The 25,395-nt window shown below is 42.1% G+C and overlaps 1 protein-coding gene across 2 annotated transcripts; it reads left to right on the top strand.

The window, feature by feature from the left end:
• The first annotated feature begins 284 nt into the window (after window positions 1-284).
• Window positions 285-24,851, top strand: LOC146349837 (zinc finger BED domain-containing protein 5-like). 2 transcript variants are annotated; one of them, XM_084843615.1, is made up of 4 exons: window positions 285-555; window positions 1,293-1,449; window positions 17,666-17,730; window positions 22,791-24,851. In XM_084843615.1, exon 4 carries the CDS (start codon window positions 22,802-22,804, stop codon window positions 24,476-24,478), a length of 1,677 nt encoding a protein of 558 aa, XP_084699741.1. In that variant the 5' UTR covers window positions 285-555; window positions 1,293-1,449; window positions 17,666-17,730; window positions 22,791-22,801; the 3' UTR covers window positions 24,479-24,851. The 2 variants fall into 2 exon arrangements, 1 of the variants encoding a protein (XP_084699741.1); XR_014789097.1 differs by lacking the exons at window positions 17,666-17,730; window positions 22,791-24,851 and adding an exon at window positions 4,509-8,442.
• The last annotated feature ends 544 nt before the right edge of the window (window positions 24,852-25,395 follow it).

The raw sequence follows: 25,395 nt of genomic DNA on the forward strand, positions 1-25,395 counted from the left end.
GTGTGTGTGTGTGTGTGTGTGTTTCAATCCAGCTAGGTGTGTGGACGTTTCTGTTGCAGGATGGGAGAGAGATAAAGAAGGAGCTTAGGGAAGGCGAATGGGTAATGCTGGGGCGCTAAGGGAGTGTGCAAGGGGGCTGTTTAAATAAGAAGGGATCTGTCCATGAGGGCTGAGTTGAGAGGGTGAAGCTTCCATAGAGTATCATATTTTGAAAACCTAAAATGTTTGTGTTTGAGTGAGTGAGTGAGTGAAAAAGATTTTAACACCCCTGCCTTTTTTCTCAGACGTCCAATTGAAATGCCACTGCCTTACTCTCAGCTGCACTGTTTTTGGATACCAGTTGAAGGCTGTATATCTTACAAGGTTGTACAATCTTAGAAGGGGCGTGGCTGTGAGGGGGCGTGGCTGTGACTGTCATGAAGGGACCCTGAACTTCTGAATTTGCCACTACACTACTGCTCCCTGCTCATCCCAAGGTGCTCAGCAGGGCCGGTCCTACCATGCTGCAGTCACTCCAGGCAGCAGCTTTTAGCTGTTATAAAAAGGCAGCAAATTGTGAGTTATTTACTTTGTTAATATTGTATTTCCACTGCCAGGGATGGAGAGAGGTGCTTATGGGATGTTCTGCCTCATGTGCCAAAATACTGTGAACCTTGGATGGGTGGGGGTGCCATTTGCTGCTTTGCCTCAGGCAGCAGAATGCCTTGGGCTGGCCTTGGTGCTCAGGCTTCCCCCTGGATATTTACATAAGAAAAAACATACACATTATTCATGCAATTAACATCATGCCTTGTTTGGCCTTGCAGTGAATAATAAGGTGTGAGAGAGGAGGTGGTTTCTTTCCTGTGTCACAATTCCTTCATTTTATACCGGAGCCAGGCCGGACGCAGGGGTGGGGGAAACTTTGGGATCCAGGGTTATTGCTGGGCTCCAGATGAAATGTCCTGGTAGCCTGATGAGCCCTGGGTTGTCCGGGACAACTTGTCCCTCTCTAGTAGGAAAGGCCTGCTATGTAAGGCGCAGCATTACCAAAGAAGCAAAATTAGAAGTGAAATCCTAACAAGAGAGAACAAACTAGATCAGTGTGAGATCTTTTCCTCTGCTTGAATTTCTCTCAGCCCCCTATTCTCCTTTTATGAAAGCATTTCACATGCTAGTGAGAGCAATATTTAAGAAACACAGTTGTGGAAGCTTTTGAATTAGTCCCCTAAATCAATCTTAAATGCAAACATATTTCCCCCCCTACTAACGTTTGAAACTTGTCATATTTTGTTTTCTTCCTCTGTGCTCAGGATGGAAAATAGTATGGATTATGCATTAAGTCAGGCAGGACAGATATGAAAGACTGCATTCCCATTAAGCTCCTGTCTCTCAAGCCTGATGCCCATATGACCTGTTAATAACAGAGTACTACAATTGAGGAGCATTTTCCTTCAAACAAATCCCAAAGTAAGTTTCATGCAGACAACATTCATTTTCATATGGCCTGTCCGTCCAAACAGCAGCGACAATTGCATAAACAAGCATGCAGAAAACACAAGATTCTTGAGGACCAAATACATTTCAGATAGATGCACCAACAGGTTGACCCCTGTCAGCTTTCTTTTAATTTTATTTTAACCCATTCCACTTCTAAGGCTCAAAGCAGGTAACAACATTTTAAGCAATCCTATGCATGTTTAGAGAGAGAAGAGTCCTACAACTCCCAGAATTCCCCAGCCAGCCATGGGGAATAGTTTAACTATGTGCTGTGTGAAGAAGTCCTTCCTTTTATCTGTCCTGAATCTCCCAGCGATCAGCTTCATGGAATGATCCCGGATTCTTGTATTATGAGAGAAGGATTCTATATGTCAGGCATAGTTGTATATAACTACTAAGTATAATCTGTTTCATGAATGAAAAGATCTTTTACTGCAGAGCACCACATGGAATACCTTCATTTGCAAAGAAAAAATGGGGTGGCCCATAGTCTTGGCCTTGGGATAAGTTCATCAGTATGAGAGGTAAGGGACCTCATAAGATCTTCTGGAATAAACTCTGATGTATTTATTCAGTAGATGTGTATCCTGCTTTTCAACTGGAGTCCTCAAAGTGGCTTTCAACATTCCAAAAAATGCAATGGATACATTAAACAGGATATAGTTGAACCAAAACCAAACCAAAACAGCTCAGCTGGAGCAGGAGCAAGTAGGGATGTGTTAATCAGCAAAACTTGAGCTCGCTGAAGTTCTCCAAATTCCAACTCCAACTCAGTTGGAACTCAGCTTGTTCCAACTCAAGTCTTGATCGAATTGTGAGCTTTCTTTTTTTCTTTTCTCGTGAAAATCCATATCCAAATGTATGCATCAATTGTGCACATCTTTGAAATGCACACATTCTTCTCCCATTGACTGAAGCATATTTGTGTGCATTTTTCATATTGTCGAATGCATTTTGGGGGGGGGTCCACAAAATCACATTGCAAGCTCAAAAATGTATGGACTTGGACCACAGTTTGAGTTCATGTTCAGTCTGGAAGGTGAAAACTGGGTAAATCTTGATCAAAAATGGACTGAAACTAATGTCTTATACAACCCTAGGACCAAGCATCACTGGTGCCTTTGCCTGCCTCCTCTTTCTCTCCTGGATTCCTTCCCATGTGGTAAGTGGTTTAAAACGGCCCTGTGGCAATATAACTGGAGCAGGCTCTGATGTCTTCCTTGCCTGCCTCCCTCTTTCAAGCCCAACACACATCTGAAGAACTCCCAGGATATTTCTTCCATTCCTATCCATTCATTTCTGAAGAAATGTCTGGCTATTCATTTCTGCACTCCCTACCCACAGTTAGGTTTAAGGACAACAAAACCACTAGGTATTTTTAATAACAAGTTGGGCTCCACTTAGCAATAACTGGGAATCTGTACTGGCTTTTATAGCAGGAATGGTCATTGTCTGCTTTTCTCTTGCTTTTCTCTCTCTCTCCTTTTAACAACAACAAAAAGATAAAAGGTGAAATCCGTATTTGGAAAGAAGAAAAATCATACTAATGCAACCTGTTTGAGAACAATAGTGTCAAAGTCAGGACAAAGTTAAACCCTAGTAGTAATTTAGATGCTCATTAAGACAAGCAAAAGAATGTGTACTGCTTGTGTAATTAGGTTATTGATAAATACTTGCTGGATCCTGACATACAAGTTGAGCAGGCTCATGTTGTGTAACATTTCCTCATTGAGCTTTTGCAGTTGCACCACTATTTGGTCATGCATTTGGAGCTGACAATAAATAACTGCACTGCAGCTTAAGAGAAATGCAGGAAACACATCAGGGCCAGCCCTAACATTAAGCAGAGTAAGGCAAGTGCCTACAGTGGCAAATGTTGGGGGGCAGCAGTGGCAACCCTCTGCCCATTTCTCTTGAGCCTACTGATCATTTCCATCTGTTGAGGGACAGAACTGTGTGTTCCACATAGCCTGCCCTGCTCTCCCTAAACTAGCCTGCTGTCCTCAGGTGCAGTATAGGACATTGTCCTGTCACCCGTGTTAAATAAAATAAAGTTACCAATCCAGTTTGCTGCTTTATGTGGAATGGGGAGGGGTAGGCACCATCTTTGCCTCAGGCAACAGGATGTCTTTGGCTGGCCCTGAAACAGGTCGCTTCTTAAATTCTAGAAGATAAATAACATGCGTCTTTTCAGCCATAGATGTGTTGATTGTAAGGAAAAGTCAAGCACAGATACAAGACAAAGGTGAAATGTCAACTACTAGCCTCATAAAACGTGTGTGTGAGCGTATGAAGAGTAAGAGCATGGCTGGCTGGGGAATACTGGGAGTTGTAGGAATTTTTTTGTCTAAATGTGCATGGGATCGCACCCTTAGTGTCTCAAATGGCACAGTTTGGGGACAGGACTTAAGGCTTCATCTAATACAAAAGTTCTACAAACCGAAAGTTTAGCTTTGCAGCATTTGTGAATTTAACAGAGTATCTATTGATAGGAAACCAAGAAAAAATTGGCATATTTTCCTTGGAGCTAACTCTCCACATAGCAGCAATCTACGTCCTTTGCCTCCAAATAAACAATGGCTGGTGGGTTATGGAGCATGGTAACAAGAAACTTTTTTTTAATCCCATTTTTCCCAATTCTTGACCCCTTCGTTATGCCTGGTATTTCAGACTGTATTACTCTGCATTACTCGCTGACCTTGTTATTATGTGACATTTATCTATGCAAAACCTACATTAGCTATCCATGCAAAGCCTTTGGTTTTGGCTGAGGATTAACTTAAGAGTACTTATGTGATGCAAGTAAATCTACTTTAGCTGTTCATCACTATAACATTCCTATTTTGAAGAGAATTTACTGTATGGAAAGCTGCTTTTCTTTACTTTTAAAGTATATCCAAGAATATTATAATTCTTCATGATCTACTGATTATCATGCCCTGCCCCAGATATACCCGCTATTCAAAATAGGGATATATATTTTGCAACGTATTTCTGAGATATCTATTTCTTTTTTTGTTTTTCCCCAGATGAATTTACTTCTCTATTTAGAGAGTCATATCAGATCATTTGAGATTACAATCAGAAGCCCTACTCCAGGGGTCCCTGCCACCAGAAATCAGACAGAGATAGGGCCTTTTCTGCAGTGGCACCCTATCTTTGGAACATGTATGGCTTCTCACCTGACACCATCTCTATTGAATTTTAACTACCAGCTTACAACTTTTCCATCTTACCAAACATTTTAGTAAACAGTAATTGGTGTGTTTTCCCCTACTTTTGATTTTAGATTCTTTGGTATTTTATTGTGTTGCTTTATTAATCATTTTTATAGTTCACATGAATTTGTACTGGGTTTCTTGGTTCTATTGTAAGCCATGGTAGAAATCATAATTGGAAGGCAGGGTCCAAATGTTTAAAATAAAATATGAATACAAAGAAAAGAATTCACTGTAAATTTTTCTCAGTGGAAAATCCACTACCCAGAATACTGTAAGAGATTAAGGGTGCAACCCATGGGTTGTGCCCTCACGAGACAGAAGCTTCCAAACTCAGAGGCTCCCATGTATCCAATGCCCTGCCAAGCTGAAGCTGGCAGGGCAGGAAGAGTGGTGGAGGCAATCTTCACCTCCCCATCCTCTGATCACTGCATTTTTTGCTAAATGGACTTTTTTGCCTATCTAGCAACAGTGCTTCAGAAGGGGAGTGAGGAGGTGTGAAGAGGCTCAGGATAGCGTGTATCCTAGCCTCTTTAATCTCCTAGCCTCCCCACCCACTGGAATGTCCTCTTTTCTTCCTGTCTGAGGTCGATTTTCCAAGCACAGAGGCCAGCCAGCATGGTTCTTTCCACACCAGCTGCAAGGGAACGGAGGAGTGGGATCAGATCTCCGACAACCCCTTCCAAGGTCAGAGCACTGTCTCCGACCTCAGAAGGGGGAATCCCCGCTATCCTATGGCCCCTCAGACAATGTTTAGTGACCATAGGATTGCTTCCTAATGGTGCAATCCTGTGCATGTTTACTCATAAGTAAATCCCACTGTGTTTAATGGGGCTTACTCTGTAGTAAGAATGTTTAGGGAGCAGCCATAGCCTGCAATCTTCAATACACTTATGTGGGAGTAACACAAACAGGATTGCACTGCAGGGAATTGAATATGAAGCCCAACATTTTCTAAGTTCAAGCTGGAGTCCTTTTATACCTCACGAATTGTTCTCACAATTCTCACTAATATGCATGTCCATAATCCAGAGATGTTCTTAAAGGTGAACTAAGGGCAACCACTAGAACAACTAGTGCAATCACCTAGCCTGATGACGTTTTAATGAGTCACGCAGTGCCTTGCGGAACACCTTGTGTAATGCCTTGGGCAATGCTTTGTGCAACAGCTTGTGAGACAGCGTATGGACCAGCTTGTGCAAGTGTAATCAAACTACTGGATTTGCCCTTTGTGCAAGGATGAAAATGAGGTTTCCACAAGTGCTAGAAGCCTAGCGCTAGCAGAATGACACCATCAGTCACAACCCAGGGTTGCCCAACATGAACCACCAAACTGAATGGAGGCTCCCAGTCACATATTGGCATGACTAGTGCTTTACAACTTCCTGTTTTTACATTCCTACACAGGCAGCAGAAACAGATTTATTGGCTGGTTGCCATTGACTTGGTGGGTCTTAAGTTGTGCAATCCTGCCTAAAGGCATCTGAGCAATCAACAAGGCCTCCGTTATTTTACTGTGCCAGCGTGGCAGAGTGGTGAGAGTGAGAGCCGGGAGATCCGGGTTCTAGTCCCCACTCGGCCATGGAAGCTCACTGGGTGACTTTGGGCCAGTCACAGACTCTCAGCCCAACCCACCTCACAGGGTGGTTGTTATGAGGCTAAAATGGAGAGGAGGAGGATTATGTGTGCTGCCCGGGGTTCCTTAAAATAGGAAAAAAGGTGGGATGTAAAGATGATGATGATGATACTGTGAATTGCAGTCTCCCATGCTATAGTAAAACTGCTTTTGGAAGTGACTTTTCAATGCGACATGGAAGGCTGTTCATAGTAAACAAACCAACAAAACCTGCAGTCTGTAAAGCTTCATGTGACATTTCCTAGGTTGTGTCTTATGTTACCAAAATTAAGGATGTGTCAGTCAAACATGCTGTCAAAATCATTCAATTGAGAATGCTATGTACAAGTAGTACCATGATTCTTTCTAGTTGCAATATAATCTCTTAAAAATCATGGACAAAAATACCATTGTGAAAACCTGTTTTCACCGGTGTATTTTGGTTATGCCTCTTCATTAACCATTTGGTGACAAATGTTAGGAGCAAACATTGATTTGGAAATGATAGAGCCATTTGGATTTTGATGAGAATAACCACAAGCAGACACAGAAAAGTAAATGTGTAGCTTGTCTTGATGGAGTCACGGGCTTTGATAGAGTGGCAGGGGAATCTATCAAAGCAAGCTACGCTGGGGTGTGCTGTTTTTCTTCACATTTGCATATTACTTCTCTGTGGCTGTTTGTGGTTGTTTCATGGATATCCAAGCACACAGGTCCAGACACCTGTGACCCAAGATTAAATCTGACAGCACAGTGCCAAATTGTACAATGCACAAGTTTTTCCATAGAACACTTTAGAAAAGGAAGAATATGGTGTATCTGTATTACTGCTTTTTTAGCTTTAGTTACATGTCATGAGAGGAGGTACAGCTTGCCCTTCAGGCTAAGATAGCCATGTCATGGAAATTTCCCCATATTATGAGGCTTGGAGGGTGGCAACAAGAGAGAGGGCTTGGGGAGGGGGGTAACCCCACCAACTCTGGAATGCTTTCCCAAGGGAAGCCTGCCTAGCTCCCACCTTGCGGTCTTTTCAGCACCAGGCTAAGAACCTTTTTGTTCGCTCATGCTTTTTAAGTGTTTCAAGTGTTTTAACTATTTTAGTAATTTTAATGTTTAGATATTATTTTAATCCCTGCAATGTGTTTTTAACTTTTATATTTGATGGCCATTTTAATTGTGTTGGTATGTTTCTTAGTTTTATATTGTTGATGGTTCTTATTGGGATTTTATTTGTATTGTTTTGTGTTATTATTATGTTTCGTATGATGCCTGGAGAAATGAATTCATAAGGTGTTTAATAAATTACATTAAAAAGCCTGGAGATATAGATATAGATGATATAGATACAGATTAATGTAGGAACCATATCTTGAGCAATGGAAAGAAAAACAATCAGTTGCAAATGAAAAAACAAGCAGTTACAAAAAAAATTATGAAAAGCTGTATGAACTGCAACTCAAAATGGTGTCAGAAGATGGGTGAAGGACTAATAACACTAATCTGATAGTGATGTCATGGGGCAGCATTCAGCAGAGTCCAGTGCAGCCCTACACAAACCCTACAAAAGAAAATGTACATAATAGTTGCTGGGGTTAATTATTGCTAATCTCTAGAGCTACAGTTAGTGGCCTGGTTACTGGTAAATGGTGAGCTACTTGGAACAAATGCTGGGGTATCCCCGCCATCAGGATGGATGCATGATGATGTCTATGCAATCTGCCTAGGAGAAGATATATAGGAATGCACTAACTTGCTCCAAGACAGATTTTTCTCCAGTGTCTTTGCGAACATTATGCTAATCTTTTAGACTGTGTTTCCAGACAGAGGGGCCCTTGCCTTAACCATTAGAAGGCATTATGCAGCTATTCCATATTTTCCTCTTTCCAATGCAACCCTATACATGTCTACTCAGAAGTAAGTCCCACTGAATTCAGTGGGACTTACTCCCAGGTAAGTGTACATAGGATTTCAGCCTTAACGGATTTTCTGCAATTTGAAAAAAGACGGAAGAAACTGTGGGAAAATACAGGAAGGTTCCGAGTGGAAGACGGCAATGTCTGTACCCCCCCCCCTTGTAAAATTCCATGAATGAGTTACAGCAATTGCACAATAAAAGCCTCATCTGGAAGCACCACAAATCTATTCCTAATTCTTAACATGCCCATATAATCAACAGGCATAACAATGCCTGTCAATTTGAGTAATGCAGATGTATTATTGATGTGCATGAAATGTTTTGTGTGTTTTATGCAGTTTTCATTGGGGCCAATAACTCTTAGCTGTTTTTGCATTTTTGACATACTTTTAAATTCTTTGCTACCCTCCCAGGTTATGCAAAAAAAGGATAAAAGCACTGGATATTGTACATAGCATTGGAATCTATACTAACTGATAGCATGTTGTAATTTCACTGAAGGAAGCATTTATTTGCTTGTCAGGAAATAAATACCATGCTGTTCTAAACTGAGTGACTATAACAAAAACATGTTAGAACTGGTGGTCCGGAGCAATCATTTAAGTAAAATAGATTCAGTGGAGAAAGACAAAGGAAAGTGTTTCAGCTTTTCAGATATTTCCTTGCTAAGTTCTACTTTTATTTCCCATATACAATATTAACCGTTCAAAAAGCCAGTAGTTACCCACCTTGCAGAAGCCATAGTTTCTCCCCATAGTACCCTATGAGCAGAGATGGGGGACATGTGGCCCTCCAGATGTAGCTGGAATGCTTCACTACTGGCTATGTTGTGAAGGGCTGATAGAAGCTGAAGACCAACAAGACTTGCAGGGCCACACATTCCAGAGATTGCTGTCACCTCCTCTGTGGTTGCTCCCAGGCTGATCTGGGCCCCATGTAAAGGCTTCCTTCCGTTTTGTGGCTTCCCTGACAAGCTTTTTTAGCATCCTACACAAATAATGCCTAGCCACTTGGGTAATTCACCACTTGGGTGACATACTTAACACAATGTCACAGAAACCACATGGACTTTTCATGGGCACATTATCATGGAGACAGCAGTTGGGGTACATGTCAAAGGAGTTTTGATGTCCTTTGCTTGCTCTCTCGCTCTCTCTCTCTCTCTCTAATAGAGGCTACAGTCACCTCAACTGCTGGCTTAAAATGATGGTGATTACAGAGGAATGCAAGGGTTGGAAAGTAAGAATGCAACACAGAACCTTCTGCACTATCACAGAGGATTCTGGAGTGCATGTTCACTTCTCACAGGACGCTGGTAATGCCAGAAGGAAAGAATATAAAAGCCCATGCAGTACTTCTAATGTGGAAATCTCTCCTCGGATTGTGCTGCCCCAGGCAGCGGCCTAATGTATAGTTGAGCTATCCCTCCCTGGTGTGCTCTGTACATCCTCATAGATTAAATAACTCACTGGGCTCATTCAGTGCTATTTACTTCCAACTGCATTTTTGTGACTGGGGCAAAACCTAGTGAAGTATTCCCACTGAATAAATGGCACTTAAAAGAGACAAGCACAAATAATTTCCTAAACTGAAAGATTACCATCACAAATATTTTTCCTGAGTTTTCTTGCAAGTGTGATCTTATATAATGCTACTACATAACTGTCAAAGGAAACATCAGAGTCAAGAAATAAATTCAGTACAGTTCAATACAACAAAATATGGCAGTGAGGGTTTTAACAATTTATTTATTGCTTGCTTGCTTGCTTCCTTGCTTGCATTTATATCCCGCCTTTTTTCTACTTTCAAGGAACCCAAGGCGGCTTACATTATCCTCCTCCTCTCCATTTTATCCTCACAACAACAACCCTGTGAGGTAGGTTGGGCTGACAGTGTGTGGCTGGCCCAGAGTCACCCAGTGCACTTCCATGACCGAGTGGGGACTAGAACCTGGATCTCCCGGCTCCCAGTCCAACACTCTAGCCACTACACCACACTGGCTCTCTATAGGCCCCTTCCACTTGCCACTTGCTTTAGTACTTCCGTTTTAACCAGGACCAGGCATTAATTATGAAAATATTACATTGGTCCTTTCTCAACTTCACTCACTTTCAGTTTGTTTCTTAGTCCAGTTCCAGTGTTTAGTGTTGACCTATACAACTTTACATCACTTGGGACCTTGATACCTGATGGAACGCCCCTTTCCATATCTACCTTAGTTCGTCTTTGGAAGACTTTCCCCATATGCTCAATCAGTCATTTGGAGGCTGGCCATGAGAGGGAGGGCTCTTTCAGTGGTGCCCCCTCCAGCTTTGTAAAGCTCTCCTTAGGGAAGCCCATACTGGTTGGTGCTTACATTAGTCATAGTATCATAGAATAGTAGGGTTGGAAGGGGCCTATAAGATCATCGACTGCAACCTCCTGCTCAATGCAGGAATCTGAATCAAAGCATCCCTGACAGATGGCTGTCCAGGTTCATCTTGAATGCCTCCAGTGTAGGAGAGTCCACTACCTCCCTAAGTAATTGGGTCCATTGTCGTATTGCTCTAACGGTCAGGACATTTTTCCTGATGTTCAGCCGGAATCTGGCTTCCTGTAACTTGAGCCGATTATTCCATGTCCTGCACTCTGGGATGATCGAAGACAGATCCTGGCCTTCCTCTCTGTGACAACCTTTCAAGAACTTGAAGAGTGCTATCATATCTCCCCTCAGTCTTCTCAAGGCGAAACGTGCCCAGGTCTTTCCGTCTCTCCTCACAGGGCTTTGTTTCCAGTCCCCTGATCATCTTTGTTGCCCTCCTCTGAACCCTCTACAGTTTGTCTGCATCCTTCTTAAAGTGTGGTGCCCAGGACTGGACATAGTACTCCAGATGAGGCCTAACCACTGCTGAGTAGAGGGAAACTAGTATTTCATCAACTAGTACTTAATCTAGTACTTTTCAGTGCTAGACTAAGACTTTTCTGTCTCCTGGGCTTTTTAAAGATCTGCATTTTAGTCCCAGTGGTTTGGTTTAAACTTCTGTTCCAGGTGGTTGTTTTATGATTTATGGTGCATTTTATGGTATTGTGTGAGTATGTGTTTGTTAGATTCTTTATCTGTGCTGGTTTTTAACTGATTGTAGCTTGTGTATTTTATTGTATTTTTATTGTGTTTTACTCTGTACAATGCCTAGAAAGACTTTGTCTATGAGTTATTAAAGAAATTTAATAATAAATTATACATTTAGTGATAAAATACAACATAGATTTAGCTGGATTGCTGTAAATCCAGTTTATTCTACTCACAAAAAACTAATATTTTCAAAACATGTTTAATCTATTTCATGATCTTAAGGGACATGGTACTGAATTTAGACAAGCTTTCTGTAATTTCTAGTTTTGAAAGGCAATAAAGATTATGATTCTAAAGTCTTTTCAGGTTCCTAATGCTCACTAGTGTTGAGTCCTACAAGAATAATGTATGATCACTGGAACTATTTTAAGTTATCAGTAAACATGGGCATGCAACCAGGACAAGCACTCAGCTCAAAAATAAATTGGACTGCTCAAGTGTTGAACACTCAAAAAACCTCAATGGGTTTTTCAAGTATTCAGCTTAGAATCATAGAGTTGGTAGACTTCAGTGATCATCTAGTGCAGCTCCCCGAGGCAGGACATCCACTGCTGCAGCAGCCCTGATAGGTGGCCCTCCAATCTGTCTTCTGCCCTCTGCACTCCCCTGAAACTGTTCTTGCTAAAAAACACACAGACTAACATAGGGCTGTTCACTCATTCACTCTCCAAATGTGTGAGAGAAAACTGAGACCGCAGCTGCTGGATCTCTCCCAATGTTGGCATGCCTACCAGTTTCACCCCTGACCAGAGGCAGTGCCAGTCACAGGGCAGGGTGGTTGGTGCCCCACCTCTGTCCCCCAACCACCCATGACATCCCCACATTCAATGCAATGCCTGATAGGGATGCCTGTGTGCATCGGCAGTGACGGGGAACCAATCAAATAAAAATGTATTTGAAGGCTGCTCATCTGCCGTAGCTGATCTTCTAATTAAGGAATCCCTGATAAGATTCCAGGGAAGCCCAAGGTTCTCTGGAACATAATTTGAAAAGGGTCCATTCAAAAAGAAAAGATCCAAATGTTATAGGATCTGATCATTTGATGGTATGGCCTTTTTCAATTTCAAAAGAAACACACTGCTTGATATGAAATTAGGAATATCAACGATAGTGAACTTTGACTCCAAATTTAAATCCTTTCTGGAAGTCGTCCATCATGACCATGTTGCCAAGCGCAAAAGAAATGCTCATTTTAATTAGCAACAAGTATCATAGAATCATAGTCCAAGCCCCTGCTCAATGCAGGAATCCAAGCCAAAGCAACTAGGGATGTACGAAATGTACTTACCTTTCCGCGGATTATGTTTATGGGGGGGGAGGTGTTCCATCCCTCCCCCTGGAATCCTCGACAGGGGGGAGGCACTCCGTCCCTCCCCCCGGAATCCTCGATGGCTGGCTCTGCTCCGCGGCGGCTCCGCGGAGCAGCCGGCCAAGCCCAGGCCAGAGCTGTCCACAGCCGGATTTCTGGCCGCGGAGGGCTCTGGGTGAAAAAAAACAAAAACCGTGTATGCAAATGGCGGCGGCTACGGCTGCCGCCATTTGTGTTCCTTATTTTTGGCTGTCTTAGTCTACGTAAATATTTACGTAGACTATGACGGCGAAAATAAAGGGGAACGCAAATAGTGTAGCGGGTGCTATTTGTCCCTGTTTGATTCGCTGTTTTAGCCTATGGAAATATTTACGTAGGCTAAAACGGCGAATCAAAAAGGGACGCAAATAGCACCCGCTACGCTATTTGCGTTCCCCTTATTTTCGCCATCTTAGTCTACGTAAATATTTACGTAGATTAAGACACCAAAATAAGGAACGCAAATGGTGGCGGCCGTAGCCGCCATTTGCGTATGTGGTTTTTTGTTTTGTTTTTTACCCAGCCATGATAAGCTACGTAAATCTTTACGTAGCCTATCATACCTTGAAAACAAAAACAACCCCCCCACACAAGTATGCAAATGGTGGCAGCGGCAGCTGGTCAGAAGACCAGCCGCCGCCGCAGCCGCCGCCGCAGCTGCTGCCGCCCGGAAGATCTGCCCCAGGTAAGTCTCATCCCGGGGGAGATCCGCGGGGGGGCGGGGGGGCAGGCTGTTCCGCCACAGATTTCGGGGGGCCGAACGCACTGGCATTCGGCCTCACCGAGATCCGTGGCAGAATTCTCTGCCATCCCTACCCAGAACTGGACACAGGACTCCAGATGAGGCCTAACCAGTGCTGAGTAGAGGGGAACTAGTACTTCACGTGATTTGGAAGCTATAATTCTATCAATGCAGCCCAAATGAACATTTGCCTTTTTTGCAGCCACATCACATGGTTGGCTCATCTACAACAATTCCAACATTACAACATGGATAACATTAGCCCTCCTCCGGTCATCTGGCACTATCCTCCATGATTTCTCAAAGATAACAGACAGCGGTTCTGATAGCTCTTCTGCCAGTTCCTTTATTACTCTAAGATGCAGTTCATCTGGCCCTGGAGATTTGAACTCATTCAGAGTAGGTGTTCCTTGACCATATGCCTATCAATCTCAAGCTGTAATCCTGCCCCTTCAGCCTGTGCTTCGCCTTTGCCTCTGCCTTAAATTTTTTACTCATCCTTAATTAAGTTGGAATTTCATCGGTGTTCATTGGCCACATGGACTTTAGCACTTACATAAATAGAGACAGGCCCTTTAGCTTGCACTGCTAGTTAACAGCTTCCATGAATTAGAAGGACAGCATGTTGGCTGTTGCTTATGTTTCCTTTTTGACATATTAAATGCTTTAAACTATTTGTGACCATATAGAATCAATATTTATTCCAGCAATCCCGAGGTATTACATCAACATAATGATAGAGTTGTTCATGCATACTGTTTGGGTGTGTCAATATAGGGTGCAGGAAGAATGACAGATGGAATGCTAAGAAACTACATGAATCATAAGATATAGAAACACTTCCAACCGCAAATTATTAGTTTAAAAATGGTCCATGTGAGGTCAATTGTCACAGACTATACTCAAGAATTCTAGGCTGAAGACAGATGTAGTATAGGAAGGGAGCTCACAGAGTTGTCAGTCTGCCTTTTATTTTAACTACTGCCTCTAGCTTGAACACTAACAGGAGTGCCTTTGCCCAGTGCACTGGGCTGGTGCACCAGCTGCGAGTGCGACCTGTTACTGGAAAAGGCTGATCTAGCTACAGTAATACATGTTTTGATCACCTCCCAGTTGGAAAAGAAAGGTTCCTCCTGTGCAAGCACCGAGTCATTGCTGACTCCTAGAGGGATGCCGCTTGTGCTGGCGTTTTCATGGCAGACTGTAGCGGGGTGGTTTGCCATTGCCTTCCCCTGTTGTGACTACCTTTCCCCCAGCAAGCTGGGTACACATTTTACCGACCTCGGAATTAGATTACTGAAAAACATTCTGCGCAGGGCTGCCCTTGAAAAGTGTTTAGAAATGGCAGCTAGTGCAAAATGGGGCACCCAAATTACTTTCTGGTGTACACTTTTTATGCCGTATCATACCGATCTTATGACAATGGCACTTGCTTCCTATTCATTCCCAGGCCCGGTTCAAGGTACTGATGCTTACCTATAAAGCCCTAATTGGTATAGGGTCAGGAAATCTGAAACCTGCCCATAGGCTGAGATCACCTTCAGAGATCCTGTTATTCTGTTATATGTCCCACCACAAAAAGAGGTTTGGTTGGTGGGAACATATGGCTTTTTTTGTGGCAGCAACCCAGTTATGCAATTCCTTCCCACAGGAGGTAAGATTAACCCCATCTGTGCTGGCATTTGGGTGGGCTTTAAATGGCTTTTAAACTGAAAGTTTTAACTGTATTCCTTGTGATTTTGAGGTTTTGATGATGTTTTTGTTCTTTTATGTAAACTGCTTTGGAGGCCCTTATTAGGCCTGAAAGCTGTATAAAAATGTGTGTGTGTGTGTGTGTGTGTGTGTGAGAGAGAGAGAGAGAGAGAGATCTTTGCATCTCCTGCCCATCAAGACTGTCCAGTGCATTTTGCTACCTGAGGGGAAGGACAAGATGGCACTCTTTCACAATTCTAAGTACTGAACCTGCTCTTACATCAAGATCTAAAAGTAGGTGTGGTTTGAGTATGAAAGCACTTTAAACACAAACTGGTATCCATGCTGCTTTTCTAATGAGGGAACTTAAGAAGCCATCAGGGACTACTTTGAAGGTAGATCCAGAACTAGAAAAACTTCAAATAAATGTTGTTTTAATGTGCAGAACATTCATGTGGTGTAGTGGCTAGAGTGTTGGACTGGGAGTCAGGAGATCTTGGTTCTAGTCCCTGCTTGGCCATGGAAGCTCACTGGGTGACTTTGGGCCAGTCACAGACTCTCAGCCCAACCCACCTCACAGGGTTGTTGTTGTGAGGATAAAATAGAGGAAGAGGAAGATTATGTATGTTGTCTTGGGTTTCTTAAGGAGGAAAAAAGCTGGGATATAAATGTAATAAATAAATAAATAAATAAAATATGTGTTCCTTTGGATCACAGTCCAATGTCAGGAAATGAAATTTATGAAGTTGGCCTAAACTTTCAAGCATCCTGTCCTGTCACAGCAGAAGACCTTGGATTCTTCACATCCCCCCCCCCCCAGACTTAGGTTACAAAGTTACCTGGATGAAAATTACTATAAGCATCACCTGTTGCATCACTTCCCCCATTAGAATTAAGTTCCCATGTTCTATGTCAAAAAAACACAACCCTTCCATTGGGTTGTTACCTCTTGACTAGCAGCAAATAGCAATCAAGTAAAAAGTTCTTTGTTCTCAATTCTTTCAGGTCTCCATCAAAGGTGTTAAAAATCTTTTAGGGCTTTTCTACATGAGGCTTTTACCCCACCATTTCACCAAGGCTACTCCTTCTTTGTGGGATTAAGATCAGATCCTCTATACATTTTTTTTTTTTTGGGGGGGGGGGGGTCCTTCTCTGCCTTTCTATATGTTCCATTACATAACCACTAGGTGTTGCTGTGGTATAGCAGAATTGCTCAACTACACTAGGGGTTCATTCCACCATTCCCCGATACACCAGACGTTCCCTGATCAAAAAAACACCCACAAAAATAGTTGCAAAGAACAGGAGAGGCCCTGGAATATGATGATGTCATGTAAAGCACCCACAAACGACGAGTAAGGAATCAGGAGCACACAATAAATGCCTTGTGTAGAAAGGCTCTTAGTTTGGGATGAGGTTTTAATGGTTGATTGATAATTTCCCTTATTTCATGGCTCTAAGTATCTGCATGGCTTTGCAGCTCCTAAAAAAAGAAAAAGAAAAATAGAAAAGAGCAGTTTTGACAACAACACTCAGAAGAACTTTCACTGTTTATCAGAAGGGTATTCTTTCAAGTAGGAAAATATTGTAAGCCACCTAGAGAACATATGTTGATGGGCGGCCTTATAAATATTTTCAATACAAACACTTCAGATGTAAGAGACCTACACAACTGCACCAGACCAGTTAATTACAAAATTTATACTGATTAGTGGCACAATTATGCCAACTGATTTTTCAAAACAATTATAAACAGTCAAAATTTCAAAACAACTATATCAGTTATGCTCGTCTGTTGCGGAACCCCAGTGTGTTTCCATTTCGACTCTGTAAAGCCTTTGTCAGGTAGTCCTGTAGACATAACAGATCGCAGTAACTGATAACATTGAAGAATAATAATTTCACTTCCTGAGTGGACAAATTCTTTCAATGGTATACCGGTCAATGAAGGCAAAATAGCCTCCTTTATTTGTGGGTTAAGAGTGTGGTAATCCCGCTGATTTTTCCCAGCTCTCCCTTCCCAGAACGTCGTGTAGATACTTTCAAGGCCAGTCACCAAACAGACAGTAGATGCTGCCCCAGCTGCTGGTCTCTGCGGAACACTGCGGTCCCATGGAATGATAAGCATAACTGCTACAGCTGTTTTGAAACGTTGACTGACAGTTTATAATTGTTGTTTTGTAAAATCAGTTGGCATAAGTGTACCACTAATCACTATTCGTTTTGTAATTAACTGGTCTGGTGCAGTTCCGTAGGTCTCTTACACCTGGAGTGTTTGTACTGAAACTGTTATTGGGGAACTTGTCCTTTCTGTGTTATATAGGCCTTATAAATATGCCCAGTAAACATTGCTGTTTGCTGAAGAGCTGAGGTTTGACTCACTCCATGTCAGAAAAGTCTAAACTGATTGGTGTATCCAGATGTCCCAGTACTTTTTATATGGACAAAGGCTAGCTGAAACCAATACCATGACTTGCCTGTTCACTTCAAGCTTCTAAAAATAATTTTAAAAACCTTTTGTCACTTTCTTGTTTCCATTTGCAGCTTTTGTTCAGTTAATTATGGGTGCCTATTGTACGCGCTGAAGATTAGATCTTATTCTTCGACATGTAAGTACTTCAAGCTAATTTCTTTTATTTCATGCCATCAGCTGCTTTTTCCAGCTTGCAGAAGGTCCTTGCTTTCTCTCTTATCAAATCTAAGGCCTTGTGCAGTCAGGCATCCATCAAACACAAAGAGCAGTGCTCGCTTGCAAGAGAGGGGAATTTGGTTTTATCGGGAAGAAGAGTAAGCAGCCTCAGTTTACTTTCTTTCCCAGAGCAATACATATTAACAGATCAAACTGAAGCAGAAAATACCCATGCAAACTTTTACCTTTAAAAATGGCATTTGAAAAATGGGCAGCCAAAATGCAAATCCCTGTGACCTCTCTCTGCCCTGCAAAATCTACATTACTGATAAAACCATGTTGTTGTGTACTTTCTGTATAAAGATAATATAATAGAAATGTAAGTGGAATATAGAATAAAAGAAGTGTTTGAGTACCCTATGTACTGAAGCATGGATAGCACTTGTCTCAGCATTTTCATGTATTTCATTATTGCAATACTGAACACCTCACAAGGATTCAGAAATTGAAATAAAGCTGCATTTATTTTTGACAAAGATCTTACAGCATAGTTGGACTTTAGACTTCCCTTGGAGAGGGAAAGTACTCTTTAATTAATATAAATTCATTTAAATGTATGCATATCTCAGAACTCCTCCATTTTGTAATATTGAAGCTTTGAGGCTATGCTTAAAAAAAAAAAAAAAGAATCCCGGTGTTCGAAGAATACAAAAGATGTAAATGGTCGGGTTGAAAGCTAGTGTATGAGTTACACTTTCAGCAGAGCTGGTGCCAAAATAACCAGCTGTTCCATAGGAAGTGATCCTTGTACCTGGAAAATATAGAACTATTTACCAAGTATATCAGCATAATCACTTACCAAGTAGGTCAATCCAGCCACGTGATACAGACTGTGCGCACACCTGATTCTTGCCTGTCTAGCTTGAACAAGATGGTTAGGCTTGGGCTGGCTTCTGGGCAACAAAAGCTATTATTGCTTCATTCAGCATGAGTGATATTCCACCAGCATTAACAGATGCCCCAGTAAGCCTTTTAATGAAAATCCTCCCAAGTAAATTGGATTCCTCCAGTTTAAGTTATTATTGTCCAGTATCAGATCTTCCATTCTTAGACAAGATGGTGGCAACCCTGCATCTTTTTTTTGCTGGATGATGCTGATTATCTAGATGTCCCTGATTAACCCATTGCCCTCATGGATTGTTTTTGCCAAGAGATCAATGGGGAAAGTGTGGCTCTCTTAGCAGCATTCAGGGCTGCCTCATCGGTATGGGACTGGGTAGGTAGGTTAGATCCCAAATAGGTCTTAGAAGATTCTGCTGGGCGGCCACCTCTCCAACCCATGGCTTTGGCTATTGGAGTGTCATGGGGTTCCGCCTTGTCCCCCATGCTTTTTAACATCTGTTGGAAGCTGCTAGGTGAAGTCATCCAGGGATCTGAACTGAGGAATCATCAGTATGCTGACAGTACCCAGTTCTATCTCATCAGAACCTAGGGAAGCAAGTGGAAAGCTTGAACCGTTGTCTGGTAGCTCTGAGGACTGGAATGGGGGGGGGGGAACAAACCAAAATGTAATTTAGAAAAGATGGAAATACTGCTGGTTGGGGAACTCACTGACACAGGTCCAGGTGTACAGACTGTTTTGAATGGGGTTGCCCTAAAGACTCAGATTCAAAACTCAGGGTGCTCCTTGATCTGACACTACTTTTAGAAGTTTAGACAGTGGCAATGATGGAAGCACTGCTGCACCATTTCCTGGAAAAGTCAGACCTGGCCAGAGTCATTCTTGCCTTTGTCATCTCCAGATAGGACTGCCTAACAGACTCTACCTGCTTTTAAAAAGTATCCAGAAAATTCAGTTGGGCTAAACTGCTGCTGCCAGATCACTGGCAAGGATTGGTTACTAGAAGCATATTAATTTGGTATTAGTTGTTCAGTCGGCTTTAGTTTTCTGCTACTGCAATAGTGGCTATTCCTCCCTCTTTTAGTTATTGCTGCTTTTATTCTGCTCTGGATTTTAAAATTTATAGGATTATTCTGTTTTGTTGCTGACTTGTCTTAAGCTACTTTAAGTTCATTGAAGATAAAGCAGGATACAATTTTTTTAAAAAAAATCAGATTAAAAATCTCAGGGCAGCCACCAGTAAAATCTCTACTTAATTATGGCAATTTGTAAATATTCTAGCTTGGGCAGAGGGCACCTGTTCTCAACAGCATCCCATGGAGAGCATATCCACTAACCCAAGTGACAAATCTGACAGTTGTCTCAACCCTCCACTGCCAAGGAAAAGTGTAGCTCCACTATTTTCAAATATCCAAGATGACTTGTCTTTTTTGTGGAATACTTGGCTTTGTATGTTTATGAACAAGTTGCATTTTGTGTCCATGAAAGGAAACCTCATCCTAAGGCATGGAAACCTACCTCTGAAGCATTACCAACTTTTACGCACCCAGAATGGAGTTCTTGTAATGTAAATAAGAGAAATTTGTTCTATAGATACAAGGGAGCCATCTCCATGAGCCTTTTACTCCGGGGTGGGTACGAGTCGAGGTCCTTTTGATTAGATGATGCAGTCGCCACTTCGTAGCCATCCATGGTTTTCTCCTGGAAAATGCGGATTTCCAAGGAGGAGTTTTGCTGGAATGTTTTTGGTTTGCTGCGGGTTTCCCGCAGTTGCGAGCCATCTGTTCCTTCCCCAAATTGACTTCGCATTCTGCAGCGGGCATGTTGTAGGCATGCGTAGTGCTTGTGTCGCTCTGTGATGCCCCTTTACTCCCCCATCCCTTCGCAGCTGCGCGGTTACTGAGGCACGGGGTGTGTGTGTTTCATTTACTTAATCACACTTTCACACATTTTTGCAGCTTCGTATCTTCACAATGGTTGCTTTTGGACTCGGTGCCCAAAGGCTGGGGGGGTCTTGGGAGAGGACCAACTTCACTCCGGCCACCATTTTGGAGCAATGGGTAGGCACGTACAGCTCACACTTGTGAGTGCGAACTGTCGTGAGAGTCTCAGGCTAGGGAACTGACAAACAGATGGCATGGAAATGAAGGAGCACAAAACACTCACTTTTTACCTAAAAAGGGATGGAAAGACACAGCAGAGCCCCTAAAATACAAAACAGCCACTAGAGTGTTGCACCCCACACTCAAGAGACTGCACAGCTGCGCATTTAAGTGTAATGGCAAAAAAAAGGGCATGGCAGAGCCTGTTAGGGAAGCGTGCAGTTAACTTCACCACCAGAAGCTACTTCGAAGCTGAAATGCTGCGCAGTTGCGATGGGGTGGGAGGTGAAAGCGATGCCATGTAGATGGGGCCAAGAAGTCACTTTAACCAAGCCAAGTTCTCACTAATAGCAAATGATATCAACCTCATCAATATAAACCTTGAGATTTAAACATGTGTCTGGACTGTTATACCACTTTGGTGTCTGTCCGCAGTGTCTGTCAGCAACCTGTTGGTAGTTGTGATTAATAAGCAGCCAGGAGACCTGAATGAGCTGAAATTGGGGGAAAGAGTTAGACGAGGATCCTTCTCCTTGGTCATTTTCTAAGTATAGGGATTTCTTTAATTTTGTATGGAGAAGTATCCAGTCATGTGAGCTCCCACTCAAATTCTGAAATTGTAACTGTGTGTCAAATCCCTCACTAAACCTGAATCTAACTATTGGTGCATTTAGCCCAACACTGTGTAGTCTGACTGGCAGCAACTATCCATGATCTTACTGGGGTGGCCACTGCAAGCCAAATGACACATTATACTTATCACGAAGCATGTGGATGAGGCTTATCTTTTGCTTTACTCTAGCATAAGCATGAGTGACCCCAATTCAGATTGGGGCCACCACACCCAAAGAGAGGGCGATTAAACTTTCCTCCCTCCACCATTTGCTTCCAAACTCATGCTTACACTAGAGTAAAACAAAAGACAAGACTCAGCTTGTAATACGTAGTTTGGCTGTTACGCATCACCCCCCACCAAGGAAATGTATCACCAAAAAAGAGGATCAAAGAGGACACAAATTTGCATAAAATGTGTAAATGCTAATTGCATATGCAAAGTTAGAAATAATTACTATCATTTAAATAGAAATACAATACATCTCACCAAAGTGGGGGACGATTGTGACCAGGCCAGTTTACTTGCCTGCTCAGTCTGCTGTCCAAGTATTCACCGCTGATGGGCATCTTCAAGGCCCCTGCTCTCCCTTCTTAGTGTTTTTTTTTTTAATTGGCTATGAACTGGACAGCCATTCAAATAGAGGATGCTTTCAGATAGAGACTGTCCTTTGACATCCCTTAAATAAGAGGGCTGTCCACTGCAGCAGTTCTCAACCTGTGGGTCGCGACCCCTTTGGGGGTCAAATGACCCTTTCACAGGGGTCGCCTAAGACCATCGGAAAACACATATTTCCGATGGTCTTAGGAACCGAGACACCGCTCCTCTATCCGTCTCCAGGCGGGTCCGCCCACATGCAGATACGCCCACATACGAGTACCCGGCATGATGACATCATCGCACCAACCCCATCACATACACCCCGTACAAATACAGGTGTATGTGACAGGGTTGGCGCCATAATGTACTTATGCGGACCAGTCACACATGTGTAGAGAGCAGCTACTGTGTAGAGAGCAGCTACTGTGTAGAGAGCAGCTACTGTGTAGAAAGCAGCTGCTGTGTTGAAAGCAGCTACTCTATTAAAAGCAGCTACTGTGTTGAAAGCAGCAGTATTGGAGGTAAAACAACAGTTCATGAATTATAATTACTGGGTAAATGTAAAATCATGTACTGTAAAATCATCAACTACTGCAAAAAAAAAAATCTGTACCATGGGAACTTAATCTGGATGCTGATCGATCTTTTTATATTCAGCTGTGGTTGATGTGAATACTGCCCCCTTGTGATAGTAACAGGTATGTAAAAAAAACAAGACAGAGAATGGTAAATCATAGGAAACTTTAATGAACTGTATCGACTGAACTATGCCATGTATCATCTTTTGCATTATTAAAGCTATTGTTATATATTATTTTCATTAGCAAACCATCCCATGACAATGGATCGTGTAGAGAAGAACGTTAAGAAAAGAAAATATAGTGAGGATTTTTTACAGTATGGTTTTACCTCAATAATTACAGCAGGAATTGAGAAACCGCAACGTGTTATTTGTTGTGAAGTTCTATCAGCCGAATCTATGAAGCTGAACAAACTAAAACGCCATTTTGATAGCAAGCATCCGAGCTTTGCCGGCAAGGATACCAGCTATTTTAGAAGCAAAGCTGATGGACTCAAGAAAGCCGGACTTGACACTGGTGGCAAGTACCACAAGCAAAACATAGCCGCTGAAGCTTCCTATTTGGTGGCACTCAGAATCGGCAGAGCTATGAAACCTCACACCATTGCTGAGGATTTACTGTTGCCAGCGGCCAAAGACATTGTTCGAGTTATGATCGGAGACGAATTTGTTACGAAATTGAGTGCAATTTCCTTATCTAACAACACTGTCCGCAGAAGAATAGATGACATGTCTGCTGATATTCTTGATCAGGTAATCCAGGAAATTAAATCTGCTCCACTTCCAATATTTAGTATCCAGCTTGATGACTCTATAGACGTTGCAAACTGTTCACAGTTACTGGTTTATGTGAGGTATATTAATGATGGCGACTTTGAAGATGAGTTTCTTTTTTGCAAACCTCTTGAAATGACAACTACTGCACGTGATGTATTTGACACAGTTGGTTCATTTCTGAAAGAGCATAAGATCTCTTGGGAAAAGGTTTGTGGTGTTTGCACAGATGGTGCTCCAGCTATGCTAGGATGTCGATCTGGATTTCAATGTTTGGTACTGAATGAGTCACCAAAAGTCCTCGGAACTCACTGTATGATTCATCAGCAAATATTAGCAAGGAAGACGCTGCCACAAGAGTTACAAGAAGTAATGAAAAGCATCATAAGTTCTGTCAATTTTGTAAAGGCGAGCACTTTAAACAGTCAACTGTTTTCGCAACTGTGCAACGAGTTGGATGTGCCGAACAATGCTCTGCTATTTCACACTGAAGTGAGATGGTTGTCGAGAGGAAAATTTTTAAAACGTGTTTTTGAGCTTCGTGATGAACTCAAAACGTTTTTTAATCAGAAAGCAAGACCCCAGTTCGAAGCACTTTTCAGCGATAAAAGTGAACTGCAGAAAATAGCTTACTTGGTTGACACCTTTGCCATCTTGAATGAGTTAAATTTATCACTGCAAGGACCAAATTCAACATGCCTCGATTTGTCTGAAAAGATCCGATCATTCCAAATGAAACTTCAGCTTTGGCAAAAAAAAATTGATGAAAATAAAATTTACATGTTGCCTACCTTATCTGCTTTCTTTGAGGAACATGACATTGAACCAGACAAACGGATTACGATAATTTCTGTGAAAGAACACTTGCACATGCTTGCAGACGAAATTTCATCGTACTTTCCAAATCTACCTGACACCCCATTTGCACTTGCCAGAAGCCCATTCACAGTCAAAGTTGAAGATGTTCCTGAGACAGCACAAGAGGAGTTCATTGAACTTATTAACAGCGATGCAGCGAGAACTGATTTCTCTACAATGCCAGTTACAAAATTCTGGATCAGGTGTTTGCAATCATATCCTGTTCTGTCTGAGACTGTTGCGCCTTCTTCTTCCATTTCCAACAACTTATCAGTTGTAAAAAGAAGAATAAAGCTTTGAAAGGAATCCCTTTGTCTGTGTCTGGACTTGGCTACTAGATTAGACTGAGAGAGGCCTCCAAGGAGCCCTTAACATTATCTTTGTGAAACAGGGTTTTCCAGCTTGTTGGTTATCAAGTCTAAATACAGAAGTAGACTTGTTGTGGAAGATGATCTTCGTTGTGCTCTTGCAAAGACTGCCCCGAGAATTTCTGATCTGGTGAGAAAGAAGCAATCTCAACCTTCGCACTGACGTTGGCTTTTTATGCATACTGTCGCAAAATGTAGCAATGTAGTTTACTGTTGTTATATTAAGACTGTTACCCATGCTACACCATGCTTCAAGACAAAATTTCATTTATTTGTAATTAGAAATAAATATTTCACAATATATAATTACATATTGTTTTTGTGATTAATCACTATGCTTTAATTATGTTCAATTTGTAACAATGAAAATACATCCTGCGTATCAGGTATTTACATTACGATTCATAACAGTAGCAAAATTACAGTTATGAAGTAGCAACAAAAATAATTTTATGGTTGGGGGTCACCACAACATGAGGAACTGTATTAAAGGGTCGTGGCATTAGGAAGGTTGAGAACCACTGGTCCACTGCAAAGGAAGACACATGGCCACCCTAGATCTTACACACAGGCCTTTACTGGTTCCTGGGTTTCTTTTAACTGGAATTGCCAGGGACTGAACGTGGGGACTTTTACATGCAAAATATGCATTTTATCACTGATCTACAATCCTTCCCCTGCTAAGAGAAAGCCACTTCAAATGCCTTTTGTGAAAACCAAAATAGATTGTAGGAAGATAATGAAGAGATGCAGGGAAGGCGAGAAAGGATCCAGAGATGTAGAAAGAGTCACTCTGCTTATGTTACCCTGAAATACAGTCCTTGAGTAATGGCTGCAATTTGCAAAAAT

The sequence above is a fragment of the Heloderma suspectum genome, chromosome 3 (assembly GCF_057233095.1).
Source record: "Heloderma suspectum isolate Gila_16-S chromosome 3, 16-S_ref, whole genome shotgun sequence".
NCBI classification, from domain to species: domain Eukaryota; kingdom Metazoa; phylum Chordata; class Lepidosauria; order Squamata; family Helodermatidae; genus Heloderma; species Heloderma suspectum.

Coding starts and splice junctions, on each gene's coding strand:
- LOC146349837 (XM_084843615.1), top strand. CDS start 22,802: ATGACAATGGATCGTGTAGAGAAGAACGTTAAGAAAAGAAAATATAGT.